Source organism: Xiphophorus maculatus, chromosome 2 (assembly GCF_002775205.1).
Source record: "Xiphophorus maculatus strain JP 163 A chromosome 2, X_maculatus-5.0-male, whole genome shotgun sequence".
Classification (NCBI taxonomy): Eukaryota; Metazoa; Chordata; class Actinopteri; order Cyprinodontiformes; family Poeciliidae; genus Xiphophorus; species Xiphophorus maculatus.
In genome coordinates, this window is record NC_036444.1 from 20,283,945 (window position 1) to 20,310,946 (window position 27,002).

At 37.2% G+C, this 27,002-nt stretch overlaps 2 protein-coding genes across 4 annotated transcripts; one reads left to right on the plus strand and one right to left on the minus strand.

Moving 5' to 3' along the window:
* Positions 1-484: 484 nt before the first annotated feature.
* On the plus strand, positions 485-13,999 carry LOC102224808 (solute carrier organic anion transporter family member 1C1-like). Of its 2 annotated transcripts, XM_023343669.1 has the most exons (15): positions 485-797; positions 2,282-2,439; positions 4,448-4,589; positions 5,355-5,487; positions 5,696-5,817; positions 6,795-6,941; positions 7,303-7,401; positions 8,175-8,429; positions 9,357-9,521; positions 10,095-10,290; positions 11,441-11,606; positions 11,734-11,918; positions 12,004-12,068; positions 12,347-12,464; positions 13,124-13,999. In XM_023343669.1, the coding sequence occupies exons 2-15, from the start codon at positions 2,347-2,349 to the stop codon at positions 13,347-13,349; spliced, it is 2,112 nt and encodes a 703-aa protein (XP_023199437.1). In that variant the 5' UTR covers positions 485-797; positions 2,282-2,346; the 3' UTR covers positions 13,350-13,999. The 2 variants fall into 2 exon arrangements, with proteins under 2 accessions (XP_023199437.1, XP_023199447.1); XM_023343679.1 differs by lacking the exons at positions 485-797; positions 2,282-2,439 and having other exon boundaries at positions 4,505-4,589; positions 5,670-5,817.
* A 1,340-nt stretch (positions 14,000-15,339) lies between these two features.
* On the minus strand, positions 15,340-19,323 carry LOC102231141 (B-cell receptor-associated protein 29-like). 2 transcript variants are annotated; one of them, XM_023353375.1, is made up of 8 exons: positions 19,043-19,323; positions 18,588-18,689; positions 18,280-18,380; positions 16,988-17,135; positions 16,768-16,903; positions 16,230-16,326; positions 15,660-15,760; positions 15,340-15,572 (listed from the first exon to the last, which is right to left on the minus strand). In XM_023353375.1, exons 2-8 carry the CDS (start codon positions 18,677-18,679, stop codon positions 15,537-15,539), a joined length of 711 nt encoding a protein of 236 aa, XP_023209143.1. In that variant the 5' UTR covers positions 18,680-18,689; positions 19,043-19,323; the 3' UTR covers positions 15,340-15,536. The 2 variants fall into 2 exon arrangements, with proteins under 2 accessions (XP_023209143.1, XP_005796445.1); XM_005796388.2 differs by having other exon boundaries at positions 15,341-15,572; positions 18,944-19,323.
* Positions 19,324-27,002: the final 7,679 nt, after the last annotated feature.

Here is a 27,002-nt window from a genome sequence, read left to right on the forward strand (position 1 = left end):
ATAAATAAAATTTTTTTTGAAAATTATGTCTAATTTTTCCTTCAACTTGACAATCAACATTGTGTTTGTCCATCACCCAAAATCCAACTGAGATACAATGAAGTTTCAGGTTGACACTCCACCAAAGTAAAAGTAAAATGTAAATTGTAAAAATTACTAAGACAGGCCCTGAGATCCTATCAGGAGAGACGGATCATTACATTTAACATTTCTTCATGTGCATTTATTTTGCTAAAATGTACTACTCAACACTGTATAGCATTTTGATCATTTCAGTATAACAGTCCGGACGAATTAAATGATTATTTGATGATTTAGCACGTGATGATAAGACATAAATCTTATATATATATAATCTTCAACAGACTTGCTGAGAGCAGCCAGTGACTGAATGTCCTTTAAGAAAAATGACGCACAAGGCAGGACTCCGAGTCACTCACGTCACAACGCGCTACAGGTCTGATCAAGATGTTAAACTATTCAGAGCTTATCGGAGCGCAGGAAATCCCTGGCATATGTTGTCACAATTAGCCTTTTTTCCCCCCAACCTTAAAACAGCAAGTGTGCGTCGCGGTGCAGACGGCGTTCAATCCCCATCCACTGGGCACTCGCTCTGCGCGCTCCCGTGGATCTTTCACTGTGGCAGCAGGTGATTTAACAAGCAGTGGGGAGGTTTTCGTCAGAGAAGAGGATTTTTATTAAATCTACTGCCCCCCCTTTTTTTCTTTCCATTTTTGCCTTGCTACAGTAAATAAACTAGAGCAACTGTAACTCGAGAGATTAGAAACGCGACTTGGGTAAGTAGCCTGGTCTAATTTATGAAATAAATATTAGCTTTCCTTGTGTTTATCTGTCTTTCAGATAGGCTATGTAACTGACAGAAATAGTCCGTTTCAGTGCAGCATCTCCTTCAAACACTTTGCTGGTGCTGTAGACACCGTTTATCTGCAAATATGTCAGGATCTACAAAATCACGAAATCGCACCGTTTGCATGTGACCCAAATCCATATGTTATAGAAAATCATGGGCTGAAAGAGTCCGCTGAGATTTAGTGCTTTTAAATTTAAATTCGTAATTCATTTAATATTTTATTAGATTTTTTAAAAATTAATAATTGTATTTTATCTCTATTTTTAAGAGGAAATAAAGTGTAATATTTTGTCATTCTTTAATTACAATGGTTTGGAGCAAAGATCTCCAAATAAACGTGATAATGTATGGAATGCCAAAAATGCAACATTTCTCAAGTGATCAAATAGTGCCATTAATCTATCAATGATTATGTCAATGTTGTTTGGTGAGCAATATTTTTATCTATTGATAAGCAGTGTTGACAGTTAAAATGATTTCATAATTCACTGCAGCACAGAAACCATGAGATACCAGCTAAACCATGTCAGATTGTTTTATGCTTTTCTGAACTGGAACTACCAAAACAATAACTGTCCATGTTTTTTTTTTCCCGAAGTGAAGTCTTTCATGAGAGAAATAACATTTACAGGTTTTTTTTTTCCTAAAAATTTCATTCAGCGTAAAAAAAAACTGCTGTAAAATATTTTAAAAACTGATAAGACACAACATAGACCTAATTATAGTAATAGTTTTATATTCAAAGGAAAATGGCAGACATGGTTGCCACCTGGTAATGATGAATTTCTGAATTTCCCCGTGTGGTTTCATGGAATTACCTAGACTATTTGGAAATCATGCGCTAAATCCACATTTAAAACCTTTGCTGGTAAGTCTGGAGAGTAAACATATTTCAAGGTATGAAGATTAAGGCTGGGTGTAGGGAGTGAAAAAGTGATTGTGAGATTCTGGTCTCAGATTCTGAGTCTGAATCAAGTTGAATTGAGTCATGACTTGTTGTTTCTTGATATCTTAAAACCTACCTCATGTTGTCAGACAGGTTCTGTTTAAATGATTTCCTATTTTTACAGTTATGGCAGGAATTATGGATGGTGGTGGGTAGCGAAACATAACTAAGGTGTCCATCTTTTTTTTCTGTATGAACCAATTCCTCCTTTGACACCACTTTTATATTTACTCAATATCAAACAGATTTCTATACCTGCTTGATATAGAAATTAATGTGTTGCAATGTCATATTTAAGTATAAAAAGGCAAAAATCTGTAAGAGGGGGAAATGCATTTCACAACCCCATATATATTTAGATTCTGTTGTAAATTTGTTCTGAATCCAAAGCCTGTTTATGATTTACTGCTCATGCTGCAATGTTTATCCAATTTGTTTGAATTATTACTCTCTTCATATCCCAGGTGTGAGGAATAAACCTGTAAAAAGACCTGAGGCCTGTGTGTGAATCAGAGAGAAGGCTGTTGTCATGCAGAAACTGGGAAAACCAGGCACAGCCAGCTGGATGCTAGAGGACAGCCCTGCCACTTGTACAGCGAAGAACTGTCACCCAAATCTAAAGGTAATTTGTAGGACTAAATTACAAGTTACCTGATATCTAACTAAATAAAAAATATTGTTGAAAGGAAGAGTGAACTGTAATGTACAAACCTCTGAAAATGAAAAGAATCCCAGCTGGATTCATACTAATATTAAATGACAGACACAGGCGGAGTATATCTTCTAATTAAGTAACTTTGTTTAGTTGATTTAATTTAGCGTTATCAGAGCAAAGGGGCTAATATATTCACACATGTTTGATTTTTATTCGAAAATGTTTCGAACATCTTCCTTTCCTTTCCCTACATGCACTACTTTGTTAGTTATTCCAAATAAAATCCCAATAAAATAGATTAAAGTTTGTGGTTGTAACAGTTCAGGATAATAAACATTCAGCTAAAAGATGGTAATTAAAACACAAATTGAAGTCCAGTTATTGTCTTGCAGTCAGTGAAGCCACAGAGTTAATTGTGCATAGCACAAAAAGGTCATATAAACAGATACAGAGTGCTTCAGCCTAGTGGGAAATGGGGCCCCACGTGCTCGTCACTTTCAAAGACATAAAAGCAGCCTTGAACTGGAGGTGATCATGTGTTGGAAGTAAAGAGAGACACACTGCAGAGTATTCACCCTCTCGTGTGTTTGGAGAGGCTTCACATTCGTGTGGTTCAGCTCTTTTTCTGTCAGCTTTAGAATCAAAGTGTTGTTGGTATTTTTTGACCAGCATGCGCAAGCACCGAAAAGAAGTGGACTTGGCACATAATGAATTATTTATTTGTAAAACAGTTTTCTCTGCAGCATTACTGCAGTCTATTTTCTATAGTAGGAACGTTATGGTCTTTATCCAGGTGTCATATAAATGAAATAGCCAAAGAGATACTGTACTGGGAGCTCTTGTCAGTGTAGCCTAAAATCTTTCCTTCTGAATAGGATGCCTTAATAGTTCTGATTTACAACTAAGAACTTATGTTGGTGGTTTTGTTAATCTGCGCCTATATTTATATTGACTATTAAGTGTAAATTCAGGATGCAGCAGCATTATAACTATGAAGGCTGTTCATTGGCCTGGTAAGTTGGTAAGTGCAGCTGATCTCAGTGTTCTTTGTCCTCCCAGGTTATTCTCTGTGAAAACTTTGTGAAGTTTGAATAGAGTTCTTATTCCTCGTTATTAGATTAGGGAGTGTGTTTAAAAGCCCTGACAAAGCTGCTTAGTGAAAATAAAAAAATAAAAAAATAAAGGAATTTCAGACAAGCTGTGTTTTGTCTGGTTTTCTCCCACGCCAAGAAATACCACTGGAGTTAACCGTTTGTGATAAAATGACTTGTAAAACTGTGTTTTAAAAGGACGTTATTAAGAAATTTTGTGGCAGGAGTTCGATGTGTTTGAAAGGTTAGACCTAGTGTGTTTACGCTCACACTAAATAAAAATATGAATGTAGTTTTCACATGGCACGCCTGCAGTTTGTTGTTCCTCGTGTAATGTCACCTGTCTCTGTCATTTATTTGGGGGTTTTGTGCACTTTTATTTTTCACATACTTTTGAAGTTTGAACATGGAAATCCATGTTACACTGACACACTTCAAGTTCAAAGGCAATTGAGCACGAAAATATCCAAAAATCATAAAATATGCCCGTAATATTTGAGAACGTTTATTTCTGTCGGAAAAGATGTGTATCTGATTAGCCATTTCTTCTAAGTTCAGGATATTTTCAGCTCTTTCATCAGAGTGTAGCTATAGTTACCCCCCCACCACCTGTTTCCAATTATTCTTACAGCTCAGAGTACTGTGGATGTGACTAAGCCTTCCTGTTACTGGGCCCACTAATCCTTCTTTTGTTACTGCCTGTCAGTGTGCGCAGGTGATGAGGCAAAGACATGAAGAACATGATACTCTGGTCCAGGAATTATGCCAGCTTCCGTCTAACAAAGAGCCAGTTGCACTGTCCACTCATACCTTTATTTTTTCAAGGCATTCTTTTAGCAAGTTTAAGGTAATGTTGAGGTAAATAATATCTCTTCTCTCTCTAGATGTTCCTTGCAGCCTTGTCCTACGCCTACTTTGCTAAGACCTTATCCGGCAGCTACATGAAAAGCACGATTACACAACTGGAGAGACGATTTGACATTCCCAGCTATCTGATCGGCGTTATAGATGGAAGCTTTGAAATTGGTGGGTTTTCTGTTCCTTTCTGCATGGTCTTTAATTTTACAGTTCAGTTAAGTTTAATGTGAATGGCTCTCATGCAAATTAATCTTGTATTTCCATTTGAATGCCTAATTATCACAAAAATAATGACAGATTTATGGACATTTTTGGAATGCTTGTGAACTTATATTGCAGTCAGATGTAGGTTCAAACTTGGAGTTTTACACTGAGTAGTTATTTTAACTATTTTGTGTTCTATGCATTAAGACAACTACTGTAGCTTCTGGCATTACAACCCAAACCTTGGTGTATTGGTTGTAGTTACACCATTACACCATTATTATTAATCATATAATAATTGTGATTATGTATCACAGTTATTGTGTCACGCATAATAACTGTGCAAATATCTTTTTACAAATAAAAATCTGAAAGGTTTGTTATGCGCTTGCACTCACACCCCTTTCCTTAAGATTCAGAAGTACCTGTTGCTTAGTCAAGTTAACAGATTTTTAACTCCTATTGTGCAACGTAACATCAATATAAATCCAGCTGTTGCTTGAAGGCCTAGAGGTTTGTTAGAGAACATAAAAAATTGCATCATAAAGTCCTGCAGAGTTTTGCAGCTCATGTAGGTTGGATGTTTTCAGAGTGACCTCCAGTATAACTTTTCCCACACAAAACGCCAAGACGATCAGCTTTGGTGTCATCTGATAAATGATATTTAGATAAATGGAATTTGTTTACCTTTTGTTTGTTTTTTTTATATTATTTGTAAACTCTCTGCAGGGAATTTGTTAGTGATTGCTTTTGTGAGCTATTTTGGTGCTAAGCTCCACCGGCCTAAGATCATAGCAATTGGATGCATTTTGATGTCTCTGGGAACCTTCCTGATCGCCATGCCTCATTTCATCACTGGCCGGTGAGTGAACTTCTTCAAAAATTCAAACACCTTTTGCATCTAAAGTTGTTGTATACATTCATATTTCTTTCATCATAGAAATGTATCCACATTTAAAAAGTTGCTTCACGTACCCACTGTGTGGATTTAAATTGCGAGAGTCTAACTGTACCTGATGCTTTCTCCCTCCCCTTGTTTAACAGTATTGGCATTGGTATTTTATACGCAGCTATAAGATTGAAACAACCATCAGAGCTTCCGAGAATTCAACCAGCCAGCTCTCTCCATGTCCAGTAAGTTCATTGGAGTCATCCAGGGCAGGTGATAGGCCCTCTTCACTGCCCTCTGCAGGTAAGATATGGAAGTTCAGCGTCTCATGTTGGGGGGGGGGGGGGTGGACACATCTTTAAAACTATGCATTTTGTAAATTGGTGCAGTCACAACAATTAAAACCGGTAGCTCTGAAGCATCACTGGAAAGTATGTCCATAAAGTGTGCAATGTGTAATACTTTGTGAGCTTTAATGGTAGACAACTTTGCATAAACTTTGGACTTAATAAGCTAACATCAGTAGACGACAAGGCTCCCAAAGTCATCGCTGACCGTGGAAACTTCACACTGGACTTCAAGCAAACTTCAAAGTCCCAAATTCACGTTGAATCTGGGACTTTGATTTACATAAGAAATGCAAAATTTATTTTAATCTGAAGACGGTGTTTGGACCACTAAGCAACACTCCAGTCCTTTTTCTCCTTGGCCCACATGAAACCCACCTAATATCGTCTTGGGTTCAGCTGTAGCCTAACCTAAAGAATGTGACAGATGTATCCGATGTTCTAAGTCCCTCTGTGTGAGGGAAAGCTACTCCTGCCACAGCCCGCACATTGTGAATCTCGCCTTAAAGAGGCAATCCACTCAAAGGTGCAGTTATTGCTGTTTCTAACACAATTTTATCTTCCTCTAAACTTTTCATTAATAAGCCTTGGTACAGCATTTCATGAACAGCAGTGATTTTTTCTGGCTTTCCCTTTTTGTGGAGGTTGTTAGTGACTATCTGCTGGAAAGCTGTCCAATCAGCAGTCTTCCCTTCGATTGTGTAGGACAAAACAGAACAAAGCATCTCTCCACTAAAAATCATTATTTTATAAGATTAACTTTTCAGAGTAATTTAATTTTAGGTTTTCTATATCAGTAAGCCATGATCTTCAAAATTAAACATAATTAAATGCTTGAATTATCCGTGTGATCACTCTAATTATATGTAAGTTTCACTTTTTGTACTGAATTAGTGTTTTGTTTTGTTTTGTTTTATTCCTTGTGAACTGCAGGATGCGAGCAAGAGTCCAGCATTTCAATGTGGATGTATGTGTTGCTGGGAAATGTTCTGCGTGGAATTGGAGAGACTCCTGTGCAGCCTTTAGGAATATCCTATATTGATGACTATGCACAGTCGGAAAATGCTGCCCTGTATATAGGTAATTTAGATTAATTCACAACTATTTAGAATAAAAAAAGGACATTTATCTTATTCTTTTGGTGTTTGGTAACTGCTATCAAAGTAATGTCTCTTGTGCTTATGTAGGATATCTTATATTTACATTTTTGTATACATTCTTATATGCATTACATGCTTAGATATGGATTTCCTGTGTGGGTTATTTCTTACATAATGAGTGTTTCCCAAGATATCCACCTCGACTCTTACTCTTAACATTGGTCCTCACTAAAAACATCAGTTTTAACATTGGTTAAAATGCAAAAAAAATCACATAACTGCAGTGATACTGACAACATGTATCTGTGTAGCTGAGACTAAATGCTTTCTTTTTATCACAGGTTGCATCCAAACTATTGCAATTATTGGTCCTGTATTTGGTTTCTTGCTCGGGTCGCTGTGTGCCAAGATTTATGTCGATGTTGGCTACGTAGACATGGGTGAGTAAAGCTGAACTCCAACTGATGATTCAAACACGCTGTTGGGTCATTCTTTGCTGGTTTAGCCTCTGGAAAGTTAGTTAGATTTGGAAATTATTTGTTGTACATTATACATGTAGTTTCTTCAGGCATTCTGCCAGCAGAAAATCAAACTGAACAAATTTCTGTGCCATGTTGAAGTATTCACAACGCTGAAAGATAGAAAATTCCTTACATTACTGTCACAGATTTTGATGTACTTTATTGGGTTTTATTGATACTTTATTGAGTTTTACAAATGGAAGTCTACAAACTTAAATTAAAAATTAAACTAAAGCTCAGTCCAGAATCCTTTAGTTAATAAAGAACTCCATCTGTGTGTCATATAGTCTCTGTATGAATGCTACTATACTGCAAAAGTTTGTTACCGAATATTGGTGAACAAACAGCATCAAGAAGAAATATCATCAGGGTTTCTTCCACCACTTAATTATGGACTTGTTTGAATTTGTCTATCTTCTAAAATCCCATTAAAACACATAGTAGTTTGTGGGTGTAACCAGACAAAACGTGAACGCTATGATCAAGAAGCAAGACATTTTTTTAAAGCTCTTGTGAAACTGTAGTTTAAGCCTAAAGAGAAGAAAAGATGGACTTGTGTATAAGGATTTATGAACATGTTCCCAAGGCAGAGGAGCATTAAAGTCATTTTTATGAAAGTGATAAAGATCTATTTAATTCATGAAGATGGAAATAAATTCCAGGGTGTTGACTGTGTGCTTCTCTTTTCACAGAAACAATCACCATTACCCCTGAAGATGCCCGCTGGGTAGGAGCGTGGTGGCTGGGTTACCTTGTGGCTGGCACTGTCACGCTCCTGTCCGCCGTTCCTTTCTGGTTCCTGCCCAAGTCTTTGCCAATACCTGTGGATAAACATGATAGTATCTGTACTCCAGAGCAGACCAGGTTTATCAAAGATCCAGATTCGCCAACCCTGGACCACAAGATCAGACCTGAGGAACCAACCAATTTACACGTTATGGCCAACGGTACAACAAACCTCATGGGGTTATGCCGTGTCATACATGTTTATATGTTTTTTCACCTTAAAATCACAAACTACCATGTGTTCTATTGAGATTTTATTTGACAGACAGAAGCGAACAGAAAAGGTTTGTAATTTTTTAGACAAAAAACATCACTGCCTTCAATGTTTGAAGTGTCCCATGAGTCAATACGTCTATTGCTGTTACTACTCCAAGTTGTTTGGGGGAATCTGTACAAGCTGAGCAAGAATAGAGATTGAAATATTTTCTCGTCTTTGGAAAATAGCTCAAGTTCAGTCAGGTTGGATGGAGAGCATCTGTGAGCAGTAATTTTCAAGTTGGTTTTCAATTGATTTTAGGTCTGGACTTTGAGTGGACCATTCTAACCCTTGAATATGAGCTAAACTGTACTATTGTGACTCTGGCTCTTAGGTGTGTTCATTCTGATGTGCAGTCTTAGTTTTCTTCCACTCTCAGGATTTTGTCTGTGGACTAAAAAGTTTAATTTTGGGTCAAACCCTTTCATTTTTGGTGCGTCAGTACTACTGACTAGATAATTTTGACCAATATGAAAATAAGTTCTGTTACATTACATAAAACCTCAATAAAATACAACAATGTTTGCGGTTGCACTGTGACAAATTTCAAAGGTTACATTGTGCATTAATTGTTTTAGAAGGGAATATGTTATGGATGTAGACAGATTTGTATCTTTATGCGCTCACTGGAGTATTTAGAGTTGTATCGCCTCTTTAAATAAAGGCATCATCTTCTGCCCTCCAGGGTAAATCTTTAGTGAGTTGCTAGTCTGAGCTCATTTCACTACATTTAGTAACTTATTAAGAAAGATTTATTAATTATTACCTATTTTTTAATGTTTAATTTGACATGCAAACAACGACATTTATTAATTTAAACTTTCCTTCACAGAATTTGTGCCAACATTGAAGATACTTCTTGGGAATCCTGTATACATCCTCTACCTGGGTGTAACAATCATTCAGTTCAACTCACTCATTGGCATGGTGACCTACAAACCAAAATACATTGAGCAGCACTACGGCCAGTCGGCATCAAAAGCCAATTTTCTTATGGGTAAGTAAATTTAGACATTTTTAATTACATGTATCTATTTAATTATGAACCTGAAGGCTTTCTTAGAGATTGTGATGTTGTGCTGAAGGTCTGAGGGAAGTTTATATGTCTTCTGTTTTTTCTAGTAGGGCGTCTTTTGATAAATTTGTACAATCCAACCTCTACTTATGTTTGAAGTAGGTGCTGCAGCTTTATAGTGCGACATTTAGCAAAATGCTTGGTATTCTGCTGTTAGCAATAAATATCACAGATCAATAAGACCATTTAAATGATCAATATATTGCGGCTGAAAACAGTGTAAAAACATAGATCTCATTCGTCACCACAGAGTTCATGGGTGGGAGATTTATAAGTTCAGTGTGAAATACATACATCTTCTTAACCATCAGAAGACAATTTTATGTCTTTTATGAATGGCTGTTACTGTATTTAAATGAAATATGTGTGAGACTAATGTAATATTTCTTATTTTGATCCCTGTCTGGAAGGGAAGTTTCTGCACATGCTGCTTATATAACTTCTTTCCTAATTTGCTCTCCCTTTAAGAATGAGTTGTTTTCTCTGATTGGCTAGGCATGATCAACATCCCAGCTGTGGCCCTTGGGATGTTCTCTGGAGGCGTTGTCATGAAGAAGTACAAACTGGGCGTAACGGGAGCAGCTAAATTTGCCTTTGGGACTTCCCTGTTGGGGTTCTTTCTGTCATTCCTATTCTTAGCCATGGGCTGTGAGAACACGAAGGTGGCTGGCATCACAGTTTCATACACTGGGTATGTAATAGTTATATGAATTTTGATGAATGCAAGCTAAGTGGTTTTAAGTAAATGTTTTCAAGCTGTCCTTATACCTGGCGAGTTATTCAAGTGTCCAGGTTAAGTAACTCAGGCCTTCTGGCTAGGCCTATTTTGCTTCCAAGTGCCAAAAGTAAAGCGAGGTTTACGGTATGGTTGCTGTTGCCGTGGTTACTAGGATACAGTTGCCTTAAAGGGTAATCAGCCTAATGAAAGCAGAGGCAGGTGGGAACGTTGTTTATTTAAATTTTCCGTAATTTATTTCCGAAGGCGATGTAGACTGGAATGTGTTTTCTCATTACTTTTTGTTTGGACTGTTTTTGTTCTTGAGACAGAAGTGTTAGCTGGACAAACCCTAACTTTATCCCTGGCATTCTTGAATAGCTTTAGCAAATCCACTGCGAGAATGTTTACACAAAATAATCTGTTTAGAGAGATTTGGCTGGTATTTTGAGAAAGTCCTGCAGCAGTAACCAAAATAATTCACATGTTCTCATATGGTTAGGTTATAGACTTTTTGTTTTTATGAATGTTTCTTTGTTGTGTCATGCCCACAATCATTCGCAGCATATTACATGTTGTTGGAATTAAACAAAACAGATTTTTTAATCAGAAAGTTTGATAGCCTCAGGATTTTCTTGTGTAAAGAGTTTTCCTAAGAGTTCTGGAGGGTTCTGTGTGTAAAACATATTCTTTCTTTGGTCAAGTAAAGTTAAAAATACTAAGTAGCTTAGCAAACATTTAATATACTTTGGGAGAAACATGATTCACAGCTACCCATGAAGTCAGAATAATTTAAGTATTTTGATCATAAACATGTTGTACCAGCATAAGAACGTATTAATAGAGTTTTTCTTGACAACAATTTCGGTTCTCAACAGAACTGTGCGAACATTTGGAGACACGTTTTGTCCTTATAAAACAAGATTTGTATAATATATGGATGGATTGTGTCAATAATTCTGAAAATCTAAGAAGAAAACGCATACATCAAAAAGCATATATCATGTTTTGTACCAGAACACTTGAGTTTCCTCCCATTGAAACTAAAAGAGAATGTAAGTTTCTGTCTATATTCCTAAATAAAATGCACAATGATATGTATATTTGCTGTTGTTGTCATTCACAGAATGGAAGACTTCTCTTATCAGGAACAGTCTTTGTTTTCTGACTGTAATTCCGGTTGCTTGTGCTCACCAAAGGAGTGGGACCCAGTGTGTGGAGAGAATGGGATCACCTACATATCTCCGTGTTTAGCTGGATGCACGTCGTCCTCAGGCTCTGGAAGAAACATGGTTGGACACATAGCATATCACTGCTTTCAGAGTATTTCCATACTGTCACCTATAGCTAAGTTATATAATGTGCTACCTCTCACCTTTTAATTGATTTTTAGGAATTGATTGTATCTCCTTTTGTCAGGTTTTTGACAACTGCCGGTGTGTGTCAGTGACTAATGTCCAACCAGGAAATATAACGGCTAGTTTAGGCCAGTGTTCACTCGGACACAGCTGTGACAGAGTGTTTCCGTACTTCCTGGCTCTGTCTGTCCTCAGTTCCTTCATCATCTCTCTCGGGGGTACGCCGGGCCTCATGCTTCTTGTCAGGCACGTAATAAATGACACATATCATGACAAATTGTTTCAATGTGATTAAATAAAAATAATGAAGGATTTAGTTATGTGCTTACAGGTGCATAAAGCCTGAGTTGAAATCCCTAGCTCTTGGAATCCACACACTGGCCACACGCACCCTGGGTAAGAGCTTTTTATTGATGCGTCTGAGGCATCTAAGCATTTACTGGATGCTCATGTGATTAATTAGCGTGAAATGAACTGGTAATATAATCTTAGACCTTAGTTGATGACAGTGATATTGCAATTTGATAATATCATAGAAGACTCATGTCTAACGAGGATAACTTAGTCTACTGGCACTTGCTAACATTAGCTTTGAACTGTAAGTGTAAACTATACCAATAAAACCTCGTTAGTAGCAGATGGATGAACTAAGTTTTCTTTATCTTGCACAACAGCAGGAATACCCGCTCCCATCTACTTTGGCGCTATAATAGATACAACCTGCCTCAAATGGGCATACAGCACATGTGGAGGAAAAGGTGCTTGTAGAATATACAACACTTCATCGTACAGGTAATGTGAACACGGCGTATTGTGTCTTGTTTTGCTGTCTTGTCTTCTACGTCTTGTTTTCACGACGTAGAAGTGTGAAAGCAATTTCTACATGAAATGCTTTAAAACCTTTAGGACCTCTTACGACCGCCCAATAGTTTCCAGAAACTGAAAAACAGTTTAAAGGTTAGCGATTTGTTGCGAATTTAAAAGACTTTAAATCAGGGTTTATCTAAGTGTGGGGCATGCCAGAGCACCTCATGAATGTAGACACTTACTTTTCCTCCCTGTTTTGAAGGTAATATTCTTCAACAGAGAGTGAACTCTGATTAGTGTGGTAGGGAGAGAGCAAAGACAGATATGACTGGGTTGCTTTTAATTGTCACACTCTGTAAGCTCCACATGGATTTTAATTACGGGCCAAACTGTTTGTTTCTAATTTAAAAAATGCTGAAAGGGAGGTAATCCCACCTTGTCTTTATTCTGAGCCCTATCAGCTGCGAGAGGACGACTGATGTGTCCTTAATTAAAATGCAGTGGAGTGAAGGCTTCTTGAAAATATGAATACAAAAGTGTGAATATTAACAATCACTTTCCCCTTAGGGATTTGGAGCCTGACTTAGACATGCACCAAAGACTACAGAGCAATCTGTCCTCTAACAATATTGTGTTTAATACAGGATAGTGTACCTGGGCCTCACACTTGGTCTGAGGGCGGTCTCCTTCTTCCTTTGTATTTGGGGATTTGCTCTTCTCAAAAGACATATTAAAAGGGAGGAGAAGGAGGCTCTGAGCAACCAAAATGGTGAACTGGAGTCGCTGAGGAAAGAAGAGAACAGCTCCATGCACTGTGAGCAATTTATACTGAGCCCTGACTGCAATCCCGAAAGAGAGACTCGTTTGTAAGCTCCTACACATCGTCCTCTCTTCTGACTCTTGATGCACCACACGTGTGCTGAGACATATCTCAGACCAGACAGGTATATACTGTATATTTGTACATGATTTGTGCAGAAGTGTGCTATCTGAAACATTTAGAAAGAAAAAAAAACAAGCGTTTTAAGTTTGGTTTCCGTCCTTAATATAGTTGTGCTGAATTTTCTGTCGGAATCTTTGCTTTTATTTTCAGCCTGGTTGTAATGTCATTTTGTGTACCAGGATAAGAAAACTGTAGTCACACCCTGCTTTGTTAATGTTGTGTTCATGCATTTGCTCACATGTACATTTGCATTATGTCTTCGGTATACATTGGGACAACATTTTTAAATCTCTACAGGCAAAGTTTAAATGTAAGTTCTCTGCAAGGGAAAATAATCGCTGTATGTCCTGAATATGTTGATTCTAGCATTGCCTTGCATACCCTATACTGTATGTTGCAAAGGCAACAGTTTAAGCGTTCTAACTAATATGTTACTTTTAAACAAATAATGCAAAGATAAGGCTCTTTGCCGCAAAACCTACCTCATTTTTCTGGTTGTACTGTGTGGTGTGTGGTGTGTGGAGTCCATGTAGCCACCGCTGTGCCTCATTTTGTTTTAAATTTGAATGTCACTCTACTCAGCTCTTATGTTTTACTGTGTTTTTTGGATCATGGAGTTTTGTCAACACCTCTTCCTCCAAGTCTAATACAATGAGTAAAACTGGTATGGCATATGTCAGCATTTAATGACATGGAACACCCACCAGATATCAGTGATGATCCCAAAAATCAACATAAACAATTTCATGAATTAAGTTGTGTGTGCTTCAGTGGAATGACACAGGAAATAGATACTAAACACTGTTTCTTTAATCCACTTAGTGGGGCTGTCACATTAATTGATCATTTAATACACTGGCGTTGCTATATTTAGATATATTTATATTTAAAAGAAATCTGTTTGGACATCTGTCCTCCTTCACATTTACAATTAAATATTGCTTCCCCCAGCGCTGTTTCTATTGCTGTGCAAAAGGATCCATTCCACTCAATAAAGAATAGTCTTTCCATTAAACTCCACTCTGGGTTTTTCTGGTTACCTACAAGAAATGATTACAGGAAAAGCATTTTTTGAATTATTTTAAAAGTAAAAGGAGAGTCCTTCTGTCTTTTTCTATACAGGAGATGTTACGTTACAATCTCACAAAATTTCCCTAATGTATGTGTTTTTGTAAAAGTCAAAGTATCTACTCTGGAGTCTTTTGGTCTTTTGCACGTCTTTAAGTAGTACATCTTGAATCTGTGGACCTCATGTGTTATTAAAAAATCATAATCAGTAATAAACTCTCAAAACATTTTTCCAGCCGGTTCTAAGATGAACAATGATTGCATATGTGCATATGTGTTGAAATGTTACCATGCCAGCAAAACAAAATGGAAAATGGGCTTTTATTTATTCAACAAATTGCAGAAAATTTTCTTAATCTTTTACATATACAGTACAGACCAAAAGTTTGGACACACCTTTTAATTCAATGAGTTTCCTTTATTTTCATGACTATTGACATTGTAGATTCACACTGAAGGCATCAAAACTGTGAATAACACATGTGGAAATATGCACTAAACAAAAAAGTGTAAAACAACTGAAAATAGCCCTTATATTCTAGTTTCTTCAAAGTAGCAACCTTTTGCTGTGATTACTGCTTTGCACACACTCTGCATTTTCTTGATGAGCTTCAAGAGGTCGTCACCTGAAATGGTTTTCACTTCATAGGTCAACCTGCCCTGTCAGGTTAATAAGTGGGATTTATTGCCTTTTAAATAGTCATGAAAATAAAGAAAACCCATTGAATTAGAAGGTGTGTCCAAACCTTTGGTCTGTACTGTATATATACTGCTCAAAAAAATAAAGGGAACACTTTAAGTGTTAAACACCTGTCCCTTTATTTTTTTGAGCAGTGTATATATATATACAGTACAGACAAAACGTTTGGACACAGAGTTGTGTCCAAACGTTTGGTCTGTACTGTATATATACAAACAATCTTCTTCTCCGGAAGAAATTAAACCTGAAGAGTTTTGTGACGAAGACATATGGTGTCTGCTGTTGCTGCGACATCTCGTCTGTGGGAGGGGTGGAGGAAAACCCAGGTCTCATCACAGCTACGTGATTACTGATCTTTTTTATCCTCAGCACTTTGGAGGTTCTGTGGATCGAGAACAGTGTTATCAACAAACTATGACAGCTGTGAGTGAGGTGAAAATGTTCTGTAATTTGGGTTTGTGCGGCATACCTGCAGCAGATAGTGCTCCCTTAGTAGTCTGTCATATTCACCCGCCAGACCTTTGGCCTGCTTCTTCATGGCTTCAACTTCAGCATCAGACCTTCGCACAGCTGGACACAAAAACAGTCAATCGTTTCTAAAAAGTCACAGTTGTTAGAGATGACTTAAGGCAGAAGCAAACTAATGCACTCTTTAGGGCCTTCAGGCCAGCCGGTGGCCGTCTAGAAGACGTTAAATTTTCAGCCAGCTTAATAAGGTTGGTGCTTGTCGTCTTGTTTGGAAAGAGTAAGCTTAATTTTAAACTTGCTTTGACAGTTTTAGAACAAAAATGTAGGAAAAAATGTCTTGAAGATTTAGAGTGTCTAAAACATTATTGTACAAGGAAAAATTTTAGTTTGATGTTTTTACTTTAACATTGATTGTTCATTGATCTTTATTGGATGTAATCATTTGTGTTTTTTGTTAAGGGCCACAAAACATACAAAAATACAACCGTAACAAGTAAAAACAGAAGTTTGACTGTTTTTAGATTTTTTAAAATTATTTTAATTTAAACAAATCAAAGCAAGGACTACTCACCTTCCTTGGCAACCTTTAGTTGACTTTGAAGCTTTTCAATCTCCAACTTCAATTGATTATTTGTTATCAGCGTAGATTGTTCTCTTCCCAGGAGAGCCTAAGCAAACACCATCGTCCTTAGTTAACAAATAGCTATTTTTTATTTTTACATTGGATAAGAGAATGCATTATCTTATAACTACAGCCATCTTTTACTTATTTTTTTTCAGTTTAAATAGTAGAATGTGAAAACAAAGTTTGTATGTCTGATTACAGCAATTAAATCAGATCTAATCAGAACTTGAAATACTTTCATGTTCTTTATATACTTGACTATTTGAGTGAAAAGTATATTGATGCTCCTGTTGGAAAACGATTTTTGGATACTCTACACACTTCCGCTAAAACATCATCAGCTATAAAAAAAATTATCTCAGTTCAGTTATACACGACAAAGTCCTTCTGCAAAACCTTTGATCAAAACAAGAAATGCATGCAAGTTATTGAAATTTTTTTTAAGGTTTCTATCACTGCAAACATATGAATCACTAATTCTCACTGTTTTGAGAATCTGGTTGTCCTCCTGGTGCTTCTCAGCAGTTTTAAATGCATTATCCATCTGTGCCTGAAGACCTGCAGTGTTTACCGAAGTCTCAGCAATCTGGTTTTGCAGAGTGACAATCCGGCGCATGACACTGCAGAGCAGAAAAGCAAATTGACTGCATGTTATACAGATAAAGCAGGACCTCAGGATGTCGTTTGTCTGGCTCTGCACTCACAGAAGGAGAAAAAGAGAGAAGCCACAGATGTAAAGGTTCCTCTGGGCCCTGAACAGCTTCATGTGGACGTGGTCGTACAGGTTCGGGTTGGCTTGGGCATCATGCATGGGCTCAGGGCCAGAGTACTTCTGCACTTCTCGGATGGCGTCTGAGGTTAGGGTTAGAAAGCAGACATGACAGGTTGAGCAGGAGTTCGTACTGATGTCGCTTATTCATACAGAACTTTTCACATTTTGTTGTATAACAACCTAAACCGTGTTATGCAATACAGGAACATAAAGTATCCTGTTCGTCCTTGTTCAGTAGTTCAGGCTCTCTCAGCCTGGATAGAGTTTATAAAAGTTAATTTCCAGCTCCAGACACAGGTTGTCAGTTGGATGTACTGTTGTTGTGGACTTTGACTGGGCCATTCAAACTTATTGTACTTCTGTTTTAAGTTGTTGTCCCGGACTTTATATGACCCATGTATTGTTGGAACGAGCTTCCATTTTTAGGTAGCTAGAATAATGTCTTTACACTCTTAATTTATGACCCTGCTTTCAGATTGCCCACAACTTTATCTGTGATCTTTCTGCTGGTCTTCATAATGTTGTTTTTTCACTCAACCTCGCAGGTCTTCACAGAACAGCTCCATTAATTTCCCAATTGATGGAAATCAAGGTTTACGGTATGGTTGCCCCCAGCAACCATACCGTAAACCTTGCTTTACTTTTGACACTTGGAAGCAAAATAGGCCTAGCCAGAAGGCCTGAATTACTTAACCTGGACACTTGAATTTTGACATTGCACCCAAGTTGAGGGCAGTCCTGTGGTAGGAAGTGAGAATAGTAGGATTTACTATTCTGTTGGTAATAAAAGCTATGATCAAAACAAGCCAGTATTTATGTATTTCACTTAATTTCAGACGTTCAAGCAGTGAAGAAACAAAATATCCTGCGGTACTATATGTCTGCCACTGGTTTAATAAAAAACAGATTGTGAGAAATACAATACCTTAAACAATCACTAAATTATACATGTAGCCATAAACCTCCAATTTCAGGATGCATTCGGTGCTTTTCTGATTCAGAAACCAGTTACAATGGACAATTTTGTAGGATGAATACAAATGTATTCACAGTCACTGTCTTCCCATCCTGCTTCACAATTTTGTTTTACTTTATTTTGGTGTGTCAAATATACGTGAGAAATGATGAATGAAACAATGAGAAACGCCAAGCTTTTTGTCATAAGCTCACAAAATATGAGAAAATTCAAGGAATGTGACCACTTTCTGTCAGCCGAGTCCTTACCACAAAAAAGAACAACAAGGGCCATTATCATCGCAAAGAAGAACTTGTTCCAGTATGGAGACAACCAGCTCCAGATTCTCCAGTGGAAAACTAAATGCCATCTGCAAAGAAGGTACAATATGTGTTGCTTTAATGTCAGACAATAGAAGTATTTGTTAAAACAATAAAGATGCAATTAGCTGGAGAATTATTAGAACTGTATTGTTTACATGTTGACTCAAAAGTGTAGATTTGCACAGTCTGATCTGCACAGGCCTGAAATGACATTTAAAGTGTTGATCTAATGTTAACATAGCATACTCTGGTACCTGTGTGCTGATATGAAGGGTATGCACAGGATGAGGTTGAACACTATCTCTGCATACAGGAAGAAGGCCACCGCCGTCCACTGGAGAGTCATTGCAACGTTTCTGCGGAGAATAAATGGATAGAAAATGTTTTGTAAAATTAGACAAATCTGTAATCATTTTCTGTGTGGCTCCCCATTAAAGGGGTTAAAGATGAAACATGGCTGCCTTCAACTGACCTGAGCCCAGTTATAAACAGTATAGTCAGTGAAACTTTTAAAAATCTAAGCTACTTTTTCCTGCTATATTAAACTACATCTGTGTTACTTTCTCAGCAATCCTGATTTTATTTTCAATCAACTTGCAGATGATCGTACCTGTCACTTTGTCCTGTAACTTGAAATCCTGTCTCACTCCTCTGAGCAGCACTTTGAAGGTTTTCAGAGAAATGGGAGTAAATGGAGCTGGTAACTTACCAGGCAAAAGTTTAAGGTTTAAGCTGGAAAGTACTGGAGAATCCCCACACGCTGACGCTTATCCACATGCTCTGTGACACAGAGTCACAACAGCTGCTGGGGAACATTACAACACCCAAAGCCTGAAATAAAAACTCTGTAGCTGACCTCCTTCGTCATTCCACTTGGACTCAGTGAAACATGAAAGTGTTAAAACCCGTCTGAAATCTTTGTTGTGGGATACAGACAGACTGAGAGTTGTCTTTTGGTTTGAGACTCTGTCTTCCCCTGTGTGAAAGAGAATGTTTGCCGGGTGTGAGCTCATGTTACACGTTGCTTTACAAAAATAGCCAAGTGTGTACGGCTGATTCGAAATAGATTCAAGCTGGTTGTTATTCTAACTTTCTATTCAAACTTGTTTTATTTGCTTGTACAATTTAAGAGAACATAATCTGTGTGTGTGGGCGTGTGTTTTTGTGTGTTGAGAGATACAGAGCCTTGAAAACAATCAGAATTTAATTTTTTTCTTCCTTGGAAAACACCTCAGCATAACAAATAATAATAATAATAATAATAATAATAATAATAATAATAATAATAATAATAATAATAATAATAATAATAATAAATAAAAAGTTGATAAAGCTTTGCTCTCTTCATAAAACCTTCATTCATTTTGTATAAATCCAACCCTGGGATTCTCAGATTGCAATGAACAGAAATACACTTTATTTCTGTTTATACATTTTATTAGAATAGAACAAAAATGCACTTTATTGTCCCACAGAGGGAAAATTCAGGTGCAATGCATCAAAGTCCACACAAAGATAAAAAATTGTTAACATTTTTTTAAAAAGTAAAAACAAATGTAGGAATATTATACTATGCAGATCACAATATAAAGATACTGTGTCAGAGATACCATTCTCTGATCTAAGGGATGTGCAACTGTGTAGGATAACTTTTTTAAATATACATGATGTGCATGTGTATCTCTGCAAGCCATCAGAGTATGTAAAATATTTGAAAAATGTAAATTTTGCAGAAAAAGAGTTATTAATGTGAGTAAAAGTGTGCAAATAACAGTGGAAATGAGAAAGAGATTTGTGGTGATGGCGGAACGACCACCGGGTTCAGAGAGGCTTAAAAAACTGTGACTTTACTTAATTTTTGTATATTTTCAAAGAAAATCATCCTGAGCTGACTGAGGTGTAATTAAATGCTAGTTTTGGGTTCTTTGTATGTATAAATACTTTCTTTGTAGTCACTTCCTTTTTGTTTCTAAAAGAAACTCCAAATAACAAAAATATTTGAAGACATTTAGCAAGTTCATTGCCGTACTCAGGTCTTGTTTTAAGGTTTTTTAATTAAAAAAATTCTAGCTGTAGTTTTTCCACATACATTTTCACATCCGCTTATCAACACTCCCCTCTGGAAATGTCTCAAACATCCATAAGGGGGCGATGTTACCTCTTGGACAAAACATACATGTCCAAGAAGTAACATGCATTTTGAAATCATTTCAAAATATGAATTCATATTTTGAAATTAAATCAAAAAGTCCTTTATAAATTATTACAGTCAATTTTTAACACAGGTAATCATTTCAATAGTTTTTTAGTAAAAAACACCTAAAAATTATTTATCCCAGAAAAATATTGCCAGTTTAAAAATAATTACATTTAGTATTCAGCATCATTTCTTGGATAAGTATTACCTTTTCCTGCCACTTAGCTCCAAAAACAATTCTTTCTATTTTCTCCTCTCCAATATTTTCAGCTCACAAACTGTAATCTCACAGGCTACCTCTGTGAAAAAGCTTCATAACTGCAATCGTCTTTGGCTACTGACTGAGGAGCGCTCAGCTGCAAACTGTTGACAGCTGCACCCTGTCACAGCTTTTGAGGAATGGATGAGCATCTCTGACACAACTCAAGATGCCGTGCTTGTCTCTGCGTTGCTTTAGAGGCCACTGATTTGCTTCTGCATAGACAGGTAGCCCTGGTGGTTTTCACCAAGGACCACCTGCGTGCACTTACTGGTGCACATCATTTACTAAGCTGGTTGTGTAGTGAGAAAAGGTAAAAATAAAATAAAATTATCTCACTGCCATACACAGTGACATATTGTACCATGATGTCTGTCTCCAGGGATATTTCCTAAAGCATGGTAACAGAGTTAGGGGTACTGTACTCTAAGTTACGTCAAATGAAAAAATGCATTAAACAAGCATAATCTCAGAAAATCCAAGCGTAAATTTAAATCTAAACTTCCTTTAAGTATCTTCATTAATCTGGTTTGGCAGCCTACAGCTTAAAACAGGTGGTGCCATTCTTATTCGCAACAGTTTCCAAAAAGCTTTTGCAATAACGAGTGAGGAAAGAACCTGGCCGACTCTTCTTTGTGAAAAAGGTTTTATTTCAGCCGCAATAAAAATTTTTCAAACGTGAATGACATGTTTAAGGTTATGCCTCAACACCTCTATTGGATTTGTCACTTAAAACTAGGATGTTCATAAAATGAGTCCTAAAGACGGCTGGAATGAGGGCCGGGGAGTGGCTTCAATAGTTTCTAAAACTATTAATATCTTCAGTTTTCTGGCCTGACTATCTCCATTGTTTGGTTTAGAAAATAATCGCCCAGAGTTAGCATGCGTCAGGGTAAACCTCCATGTTGATAATTGGCATTGAAGGTGAATTTACAGATTGTTTGATTAACAACAGTAGTAACTAAAACAATCAATCTGATTGAGTGGAGCGGAGCGGAGCATACGCTCTCATGAGCAACATATTTGTCCTGGAACCAGCCAGGTTACCACAGCTCAGAACCGTGTCAGGAGCTGCGCAGCATCGCTGTTCAACTGCAAGGTCTGTAGGAATTATGTGATGCAATAATGTCAACAAGAACCCTGAAGGTTTTTGTGGCAGAACCTATAAAAAAAGGCACTTTTTAGAGAGCAAAGGGAGATCCCAGCCAGTAATAGTTTGACATACCTGATAAAGTGCTCAATGAACACATAAACGACCTCGCCTCTGTTTTCCTTCGGGGTAGCAGAGGAAAACTCATTTCAGCTGCTTGTGTCCTTGATCTTACAATTTCAGCGACTACATCAGGTCCTGCCTGTGGCTGATGGCTGGAACACAAACCCACTTGTATAAACTCAGCGCTTTCAGGCATGGCTGAGTCAGGGGTGTTCATGTGCCATTTGTGAATTTCTTCTCAGTTCTTCTCCTTCTTATTCTTTTGTGTGTTTAAAACTTAACCCAAGCACTCCAAAGGTTGTTTTTTTTAATAAGATGACTCATTTCCCCTGAGATTAACTTAAAAGCTGTAGTTAGCTGTTAATAACCATTTATTGACAAAAGAAAGACCTAATGCTTTGTGTTAAGTGGGTTGCAATGTGGCAGAAAAGTGTCTTCCTTTCTTTTCAAGATATTAAAACCAGCTCAGCTACAATGAGCTGGTAAAATGAAATGAGGTTGATTGTGTCAGTTTTAAAGTTAGTAAAAATTATGTCTGTCTTGACTTGTTCTTGCGTTACAAAGTTAATCTTAAGCACAAACAGACAAAAGTTTCCACGTCTCATTTATAAAAAATGCTTTAATATGAGTGTATCTATATTTCTGTTTTTGTTATGTGAAGCACCTTGAACCACCTTACTGTTGAAATGTGCTATTCAAATAAACTTGATTGATTGATGTTTTAAGTAATTAAATTAAATAAGGGCTTGAAAATATCAATTTATGTGTAATTAATATATGTAATATTCTTTGCTCAGTGAACTGAGTTACTGAAATAAACCTTTTAAAAACATTCTTATTTATTGAATGTGTCTGTATATACACAGTGTACTGTTTACTATTGAATGTTCAATGTTTATGTTTACTATTATTACACTTTATTACTTTATAGTGGCCCTATTATTACTACCTTGATCACATTATTGTTGTGTATTCAGAATGCTCTGTTCCCTGTTGTTACTTTCGTAGGTCTCCCTCCATAACGTCAGTTTAAAGTTGTTGTAAGCTTAACGTAAGCTATAAAGAGCTATTCATTGTCATATTTCTTGTATTCTATTGTATTTGTCATTTCATCCAGTAAAACTGAAAACCTTGTGTTGAAAACATTTAGTAATTAATGGTTCATCAATCTGACGAAAAAATTATCATTATTTTCAGTGGTAATCTGTATTACTGAAGTATTTTTGTCCGTTCTTCGTGCTTTAAATTCATTTTATAAAGGTAAAGGTAAAGGTAATTTTATTTATATAGCACATTTTCAGCAACAAGGCAATACATTGCTAACTTTGGTGCTTCAAGTGACCTTTAGGGAGAACTCTTTTACTTGTGGTTTAACATTTTACTTGGCACCATGCTGTCGACTGCTGTGTGACATTTCACCGTAATTAGCACATCCATTATCATTTTATTCTGCAGAGGTATTCAATTCAATTCTGGTTTCTTCCAAAGAATATGTGCTATGCATGTCGTTTTCTCCTGTTCTAAAATTATTTGTACTACAGCAAAAAAGTTTTTTGATAGAAGCAGATTGTGCATTTCTGTCAGACACTGAAGACACGAAGAGCAAGTGTACGGTGCTGTGAGCCACTGATATAATATTACAGAGCAATCTAGAGGACGTGGGGGAAAATGTTTTCTTTTATGCTACCTCACAAAACTTTTGCGTTCCCTCGCAATATGCTTACTACATTTGCTGGTCTGATTGAAAATCGATTTATTCACTGCATGTTTATGTTTGCGCGTGTAAGGTTGAGATGGAACTGCACATTTAAACCATTCAGACTACCAACACAAAAGAGACACAATCAAAACTGTCAGATGACTTATTACCCCACAATAATAACTCAGATAATAACTGTGGTGCATTTCCATCCTAAAGAAAAAGATATAAAGCTTCAGATATTTCACAAGATATTAATATACATGGAAAAACCTTACGAAAACCTTATATAATAGCAGAGAGTACGATGGCCACCATAAGAAAGGCTTACAGTATTCAATTGTTCCGCATGAACTGATCAGTACAGTATTGTGAGAGAATGCAAAAGGAAAAAAAAATCCTCCATGTCACTTTGGGGGCTCTGCATAATATAATATAAATAGTTGTGAGGAAAAAAAAAGCATTTCATTCTTGCAACTCTATGTTTCATAAACACAGCAGCAATATTGGATATTGACCTTAAAGTAGCTTTTTGACTTTTCCAGTCTAATTTACAACTTTAGCAGCCATCTTGGAAAATCTGTGGCAGCTTGGTTAGCTGGAGATCACATGACATAAAAGTCATATGTATGGAAAAGGCATGTTAGAGTTGTATTTAGTTTGAATGAAGTGGCAGGGAGATACACGATAAGTGCGAGCAAGCTATGAGAATAATGCAGATCACAGAGTGTGTTCTCATGCAGTGGTGTGGTAGAGAAAGATTACAAAAGCATGTTTCCTGAACTTTCTTGGCCTGGTTCTTCTAAAAGGGAACATAATTCTGGGAAATTATGGTTTGTGCTGCCATATCCTCTATGCTTGTTAGAAGCAGAAATTGGCACTCGGGAGAAGAGAACACATTTTTCTGTTTTGCGACTTTATTTCTACCTATTAAATGGCTTGGAATAGTTAAAACATAAAAAAAGTCTCTTTTGAATATGAATGCGCATCATGTCGCATCAGATCAAACTACAGGGTTGTGTTAATAAGGTGCTATGGCGACCCTATTTATATCTCTTTTTGTTGAGAAATGATTGCTGGTGTAATCACAAGACAGCAGTCATTCACTGGGAGGAAAACCGGAGAGGAGCAATCTTGGTTCTGCTGTCTATCCTCTCTTACCCACAGTAGCTGACATTCTGTCATTGCCTGGCATAAAAAAAGATAAATAAAAAAAAGCAGGACAGAATGTGCACACACAATGGGCAAAGCTGCAGGAGCTGAAGAGGAGACGGTATGGAAATGGACACACAAAGTGTTGGATGGTTGCACATTGAAGAAGTGCACGGAGGCCAGAGAGCAGGTCAGCACAAAACTTGACTTTATGCTTCTAGTTTGCTATTTTCCTGGATAGGAATATGCCAGGCAAGCTATTTATCTGATTCTTAACTAAGATTTTGCTTTACAATTGCATTTTTCATGAAATGTTAGACTATGTTAACCCTCAGTCAACGATACTGTTGAATACACATATCCTTGTTTCATCTCCTCTCTGTCAAAACAGTCCTTAAAAAGAAGAGAATGCTTGTGCCAGCTCTCTGCTGATAAAAACATAAAATAGTAAGCATGAAACTAATTAGAGAGCACACTTTGCGTCGTATTAGCCTCACGCTAATGCCATAAAGGTCATTGCTGGTAGAGGACAGGCTCCATTGTCTGGTTTGCCATTCCTGGTTTCTGCCTCTCAAAAGGCTTTTCTTGCCCACAGATTACAGGTTTGCCTTTATCAATGTCGTATATCTTCCAACTCTGTAAAATGTGCTTCCATCTCTCTAGATGCGGATCGGAGGGAGAGTAACATTTGGAAAATGACCACAAGCAACAATTTGTCAAGCTGTGCCGGCCCGGTATGTTCAATTCACTTTCTGTTTCTCTACAGTAGCAGAATTACAGTTGAGTGTTCGCTGACCTAATGTAATAGAGGCTCCATACGAACATAGTAATGTGATTTCCCCGGCTTTTATTCTGTGTCTGTGGTGAGATAGAGAGTGGCCCTGAAGAGAGGGCATCTGAATTGGGGCTGGCCGTCTGAGAAAAGGTAGCCATTGACCGGGAGATAGAAGGACATAATGCATGTGATACGAACAGAAGCAAGCAGCAGCCTTGATGTGGTCTACACTGAAGAAGGACAGGGGGAAAGAAAAGGGCCCACTTGAACATGGGAAGAGGCTTCAGTGAATTGTGAAAGGATCTAGTGGCTCTAATAAATCTCTCTAAAGCTTGTTGCTTAACTGGCCTGTTATATATACAGGTAGGAATATCAGACTAATTCAGGGCCTTAAAGGATTTAAGGTCCTTTTTTCAGGGAGGGCATAGTGATTAAATTAATTGCATTACCAAAGATTAGATTCAAAAGTTTTATTATGGCTCTTCCATCCATATAAGTCTTTATATAAACATCCACTCACTCTAGTATTTGGAGAAATGGCCTGTACCATTTTAGCTTTCCTAGACTACATATCTGTTCATGAGCATCTTGTAGATGTGTTACGGTATCCATAATATGCAAAGATGCATTAAGGCAACAGGGGTAATGTGCTTGACTGGTTAGTATGCAGAAAATACACTTTCTATCCAAAAACAAGTCCCACACGCTGATATTTTGCCGTCTTTGTCTTTGATTGCTTTCGCAGTGGCATCATTTCAACAAGCCTCTGCAGAACATTTAATTTCATTTAGAAATGCATTCATTTTGTCAAGATGATGGGAAAGTTGTACCACTTCGTAATTTGAGCCCGATGAATCTTGACATTGTAATTTTGGAATCTGTCTGTGCCGTCAGAGAAAAATTAAATCTACTCATGGAAAAACTTGTTCGTTCAGTATGTGCTGACCTTATACTCTGGACACACATCTGTACTGAACCTTGACTTGAACAACCGCATCAACCTCACATCATAGCATCGCCCCCAGAGGTTTATGTCCCTCACAGTTGAATAGGGGAAATCTGAACTTATCAGACCATGTGACCGTCCTCTATTGCTCTGAAGTTCAAGTTCTGTGCTTCCTATGTAAGCTAAAGTCTTTTTTCTAATTAGTCACATGGATAAAATGTTTTTTTTCTTATGGCTACACAGCTGTCGAATCCAAACTCCGTGAGCTTTCCTTATTCTGTGCATTGGAAAACGCCATGAGCTCTGGTGTTTTTTTTTGCAATTAAATTTAGCAAGACATTTTAGTAACCAGTGGCTACGAGAGCTTAAAAAATCAAATATGGTTCCCCACTATTCTTTCACTTTTTAATAAAATATTGCAATGTTCT

What these genes read in the sequence shown, in the direction of transcription:
- LOC102224808 (XM_023343669.1), top strand. Translation starts at nt 2,347, where the DNA reads ATGCAGAAACTGGGAAAACCAGGCACAGCCAGCTGGATGCTAGAGGAC. An exon ending in ACTGTCACCCAAATCTAAAG is followed by an intron (nt 2,440 to 4,447) that starts GTAATTTGTAGG and finishes TTCTCTCTCTAG; the next exon opens with ATGTTCCTTGCAGCCTTGTC. An exon ending in CCTCATTTCATCACTGGCCG is followed by an intron (nt 5,488 to 5,695) that starts GTGAGTGAACTT and finishes TTTTATACGCAG; the next exon opens with CTATAAGATTGAAACAACCA.
- LOC102231141 (XM_023353375.1), bottom strand. Translation starts at nt 18,679, where the DNA reads ATGACTCTCCAGTGGACGGCGGTGGCCTTCTTCCTGTATGCAGAGATA. An exon ending in TTCTCTCTTTTTCTCCTTCT is followed by an intron (nt 16,904 to 16,987) that starts GTGAGTGCAGAG and finishes TCTGCTCTGCAG; the next exon opens with TGTCATGCGCCGGATTGTCA. An exon ending in ACTAAAGGTTGCCAAGGAAG is followed by an intron (nt 15,761 to 16,229) that starts GTGAGTAGTCCT and finishes TTTTGTGTCCAG; the next exon opens with CTGTGCGAAGGTCTGATGCT.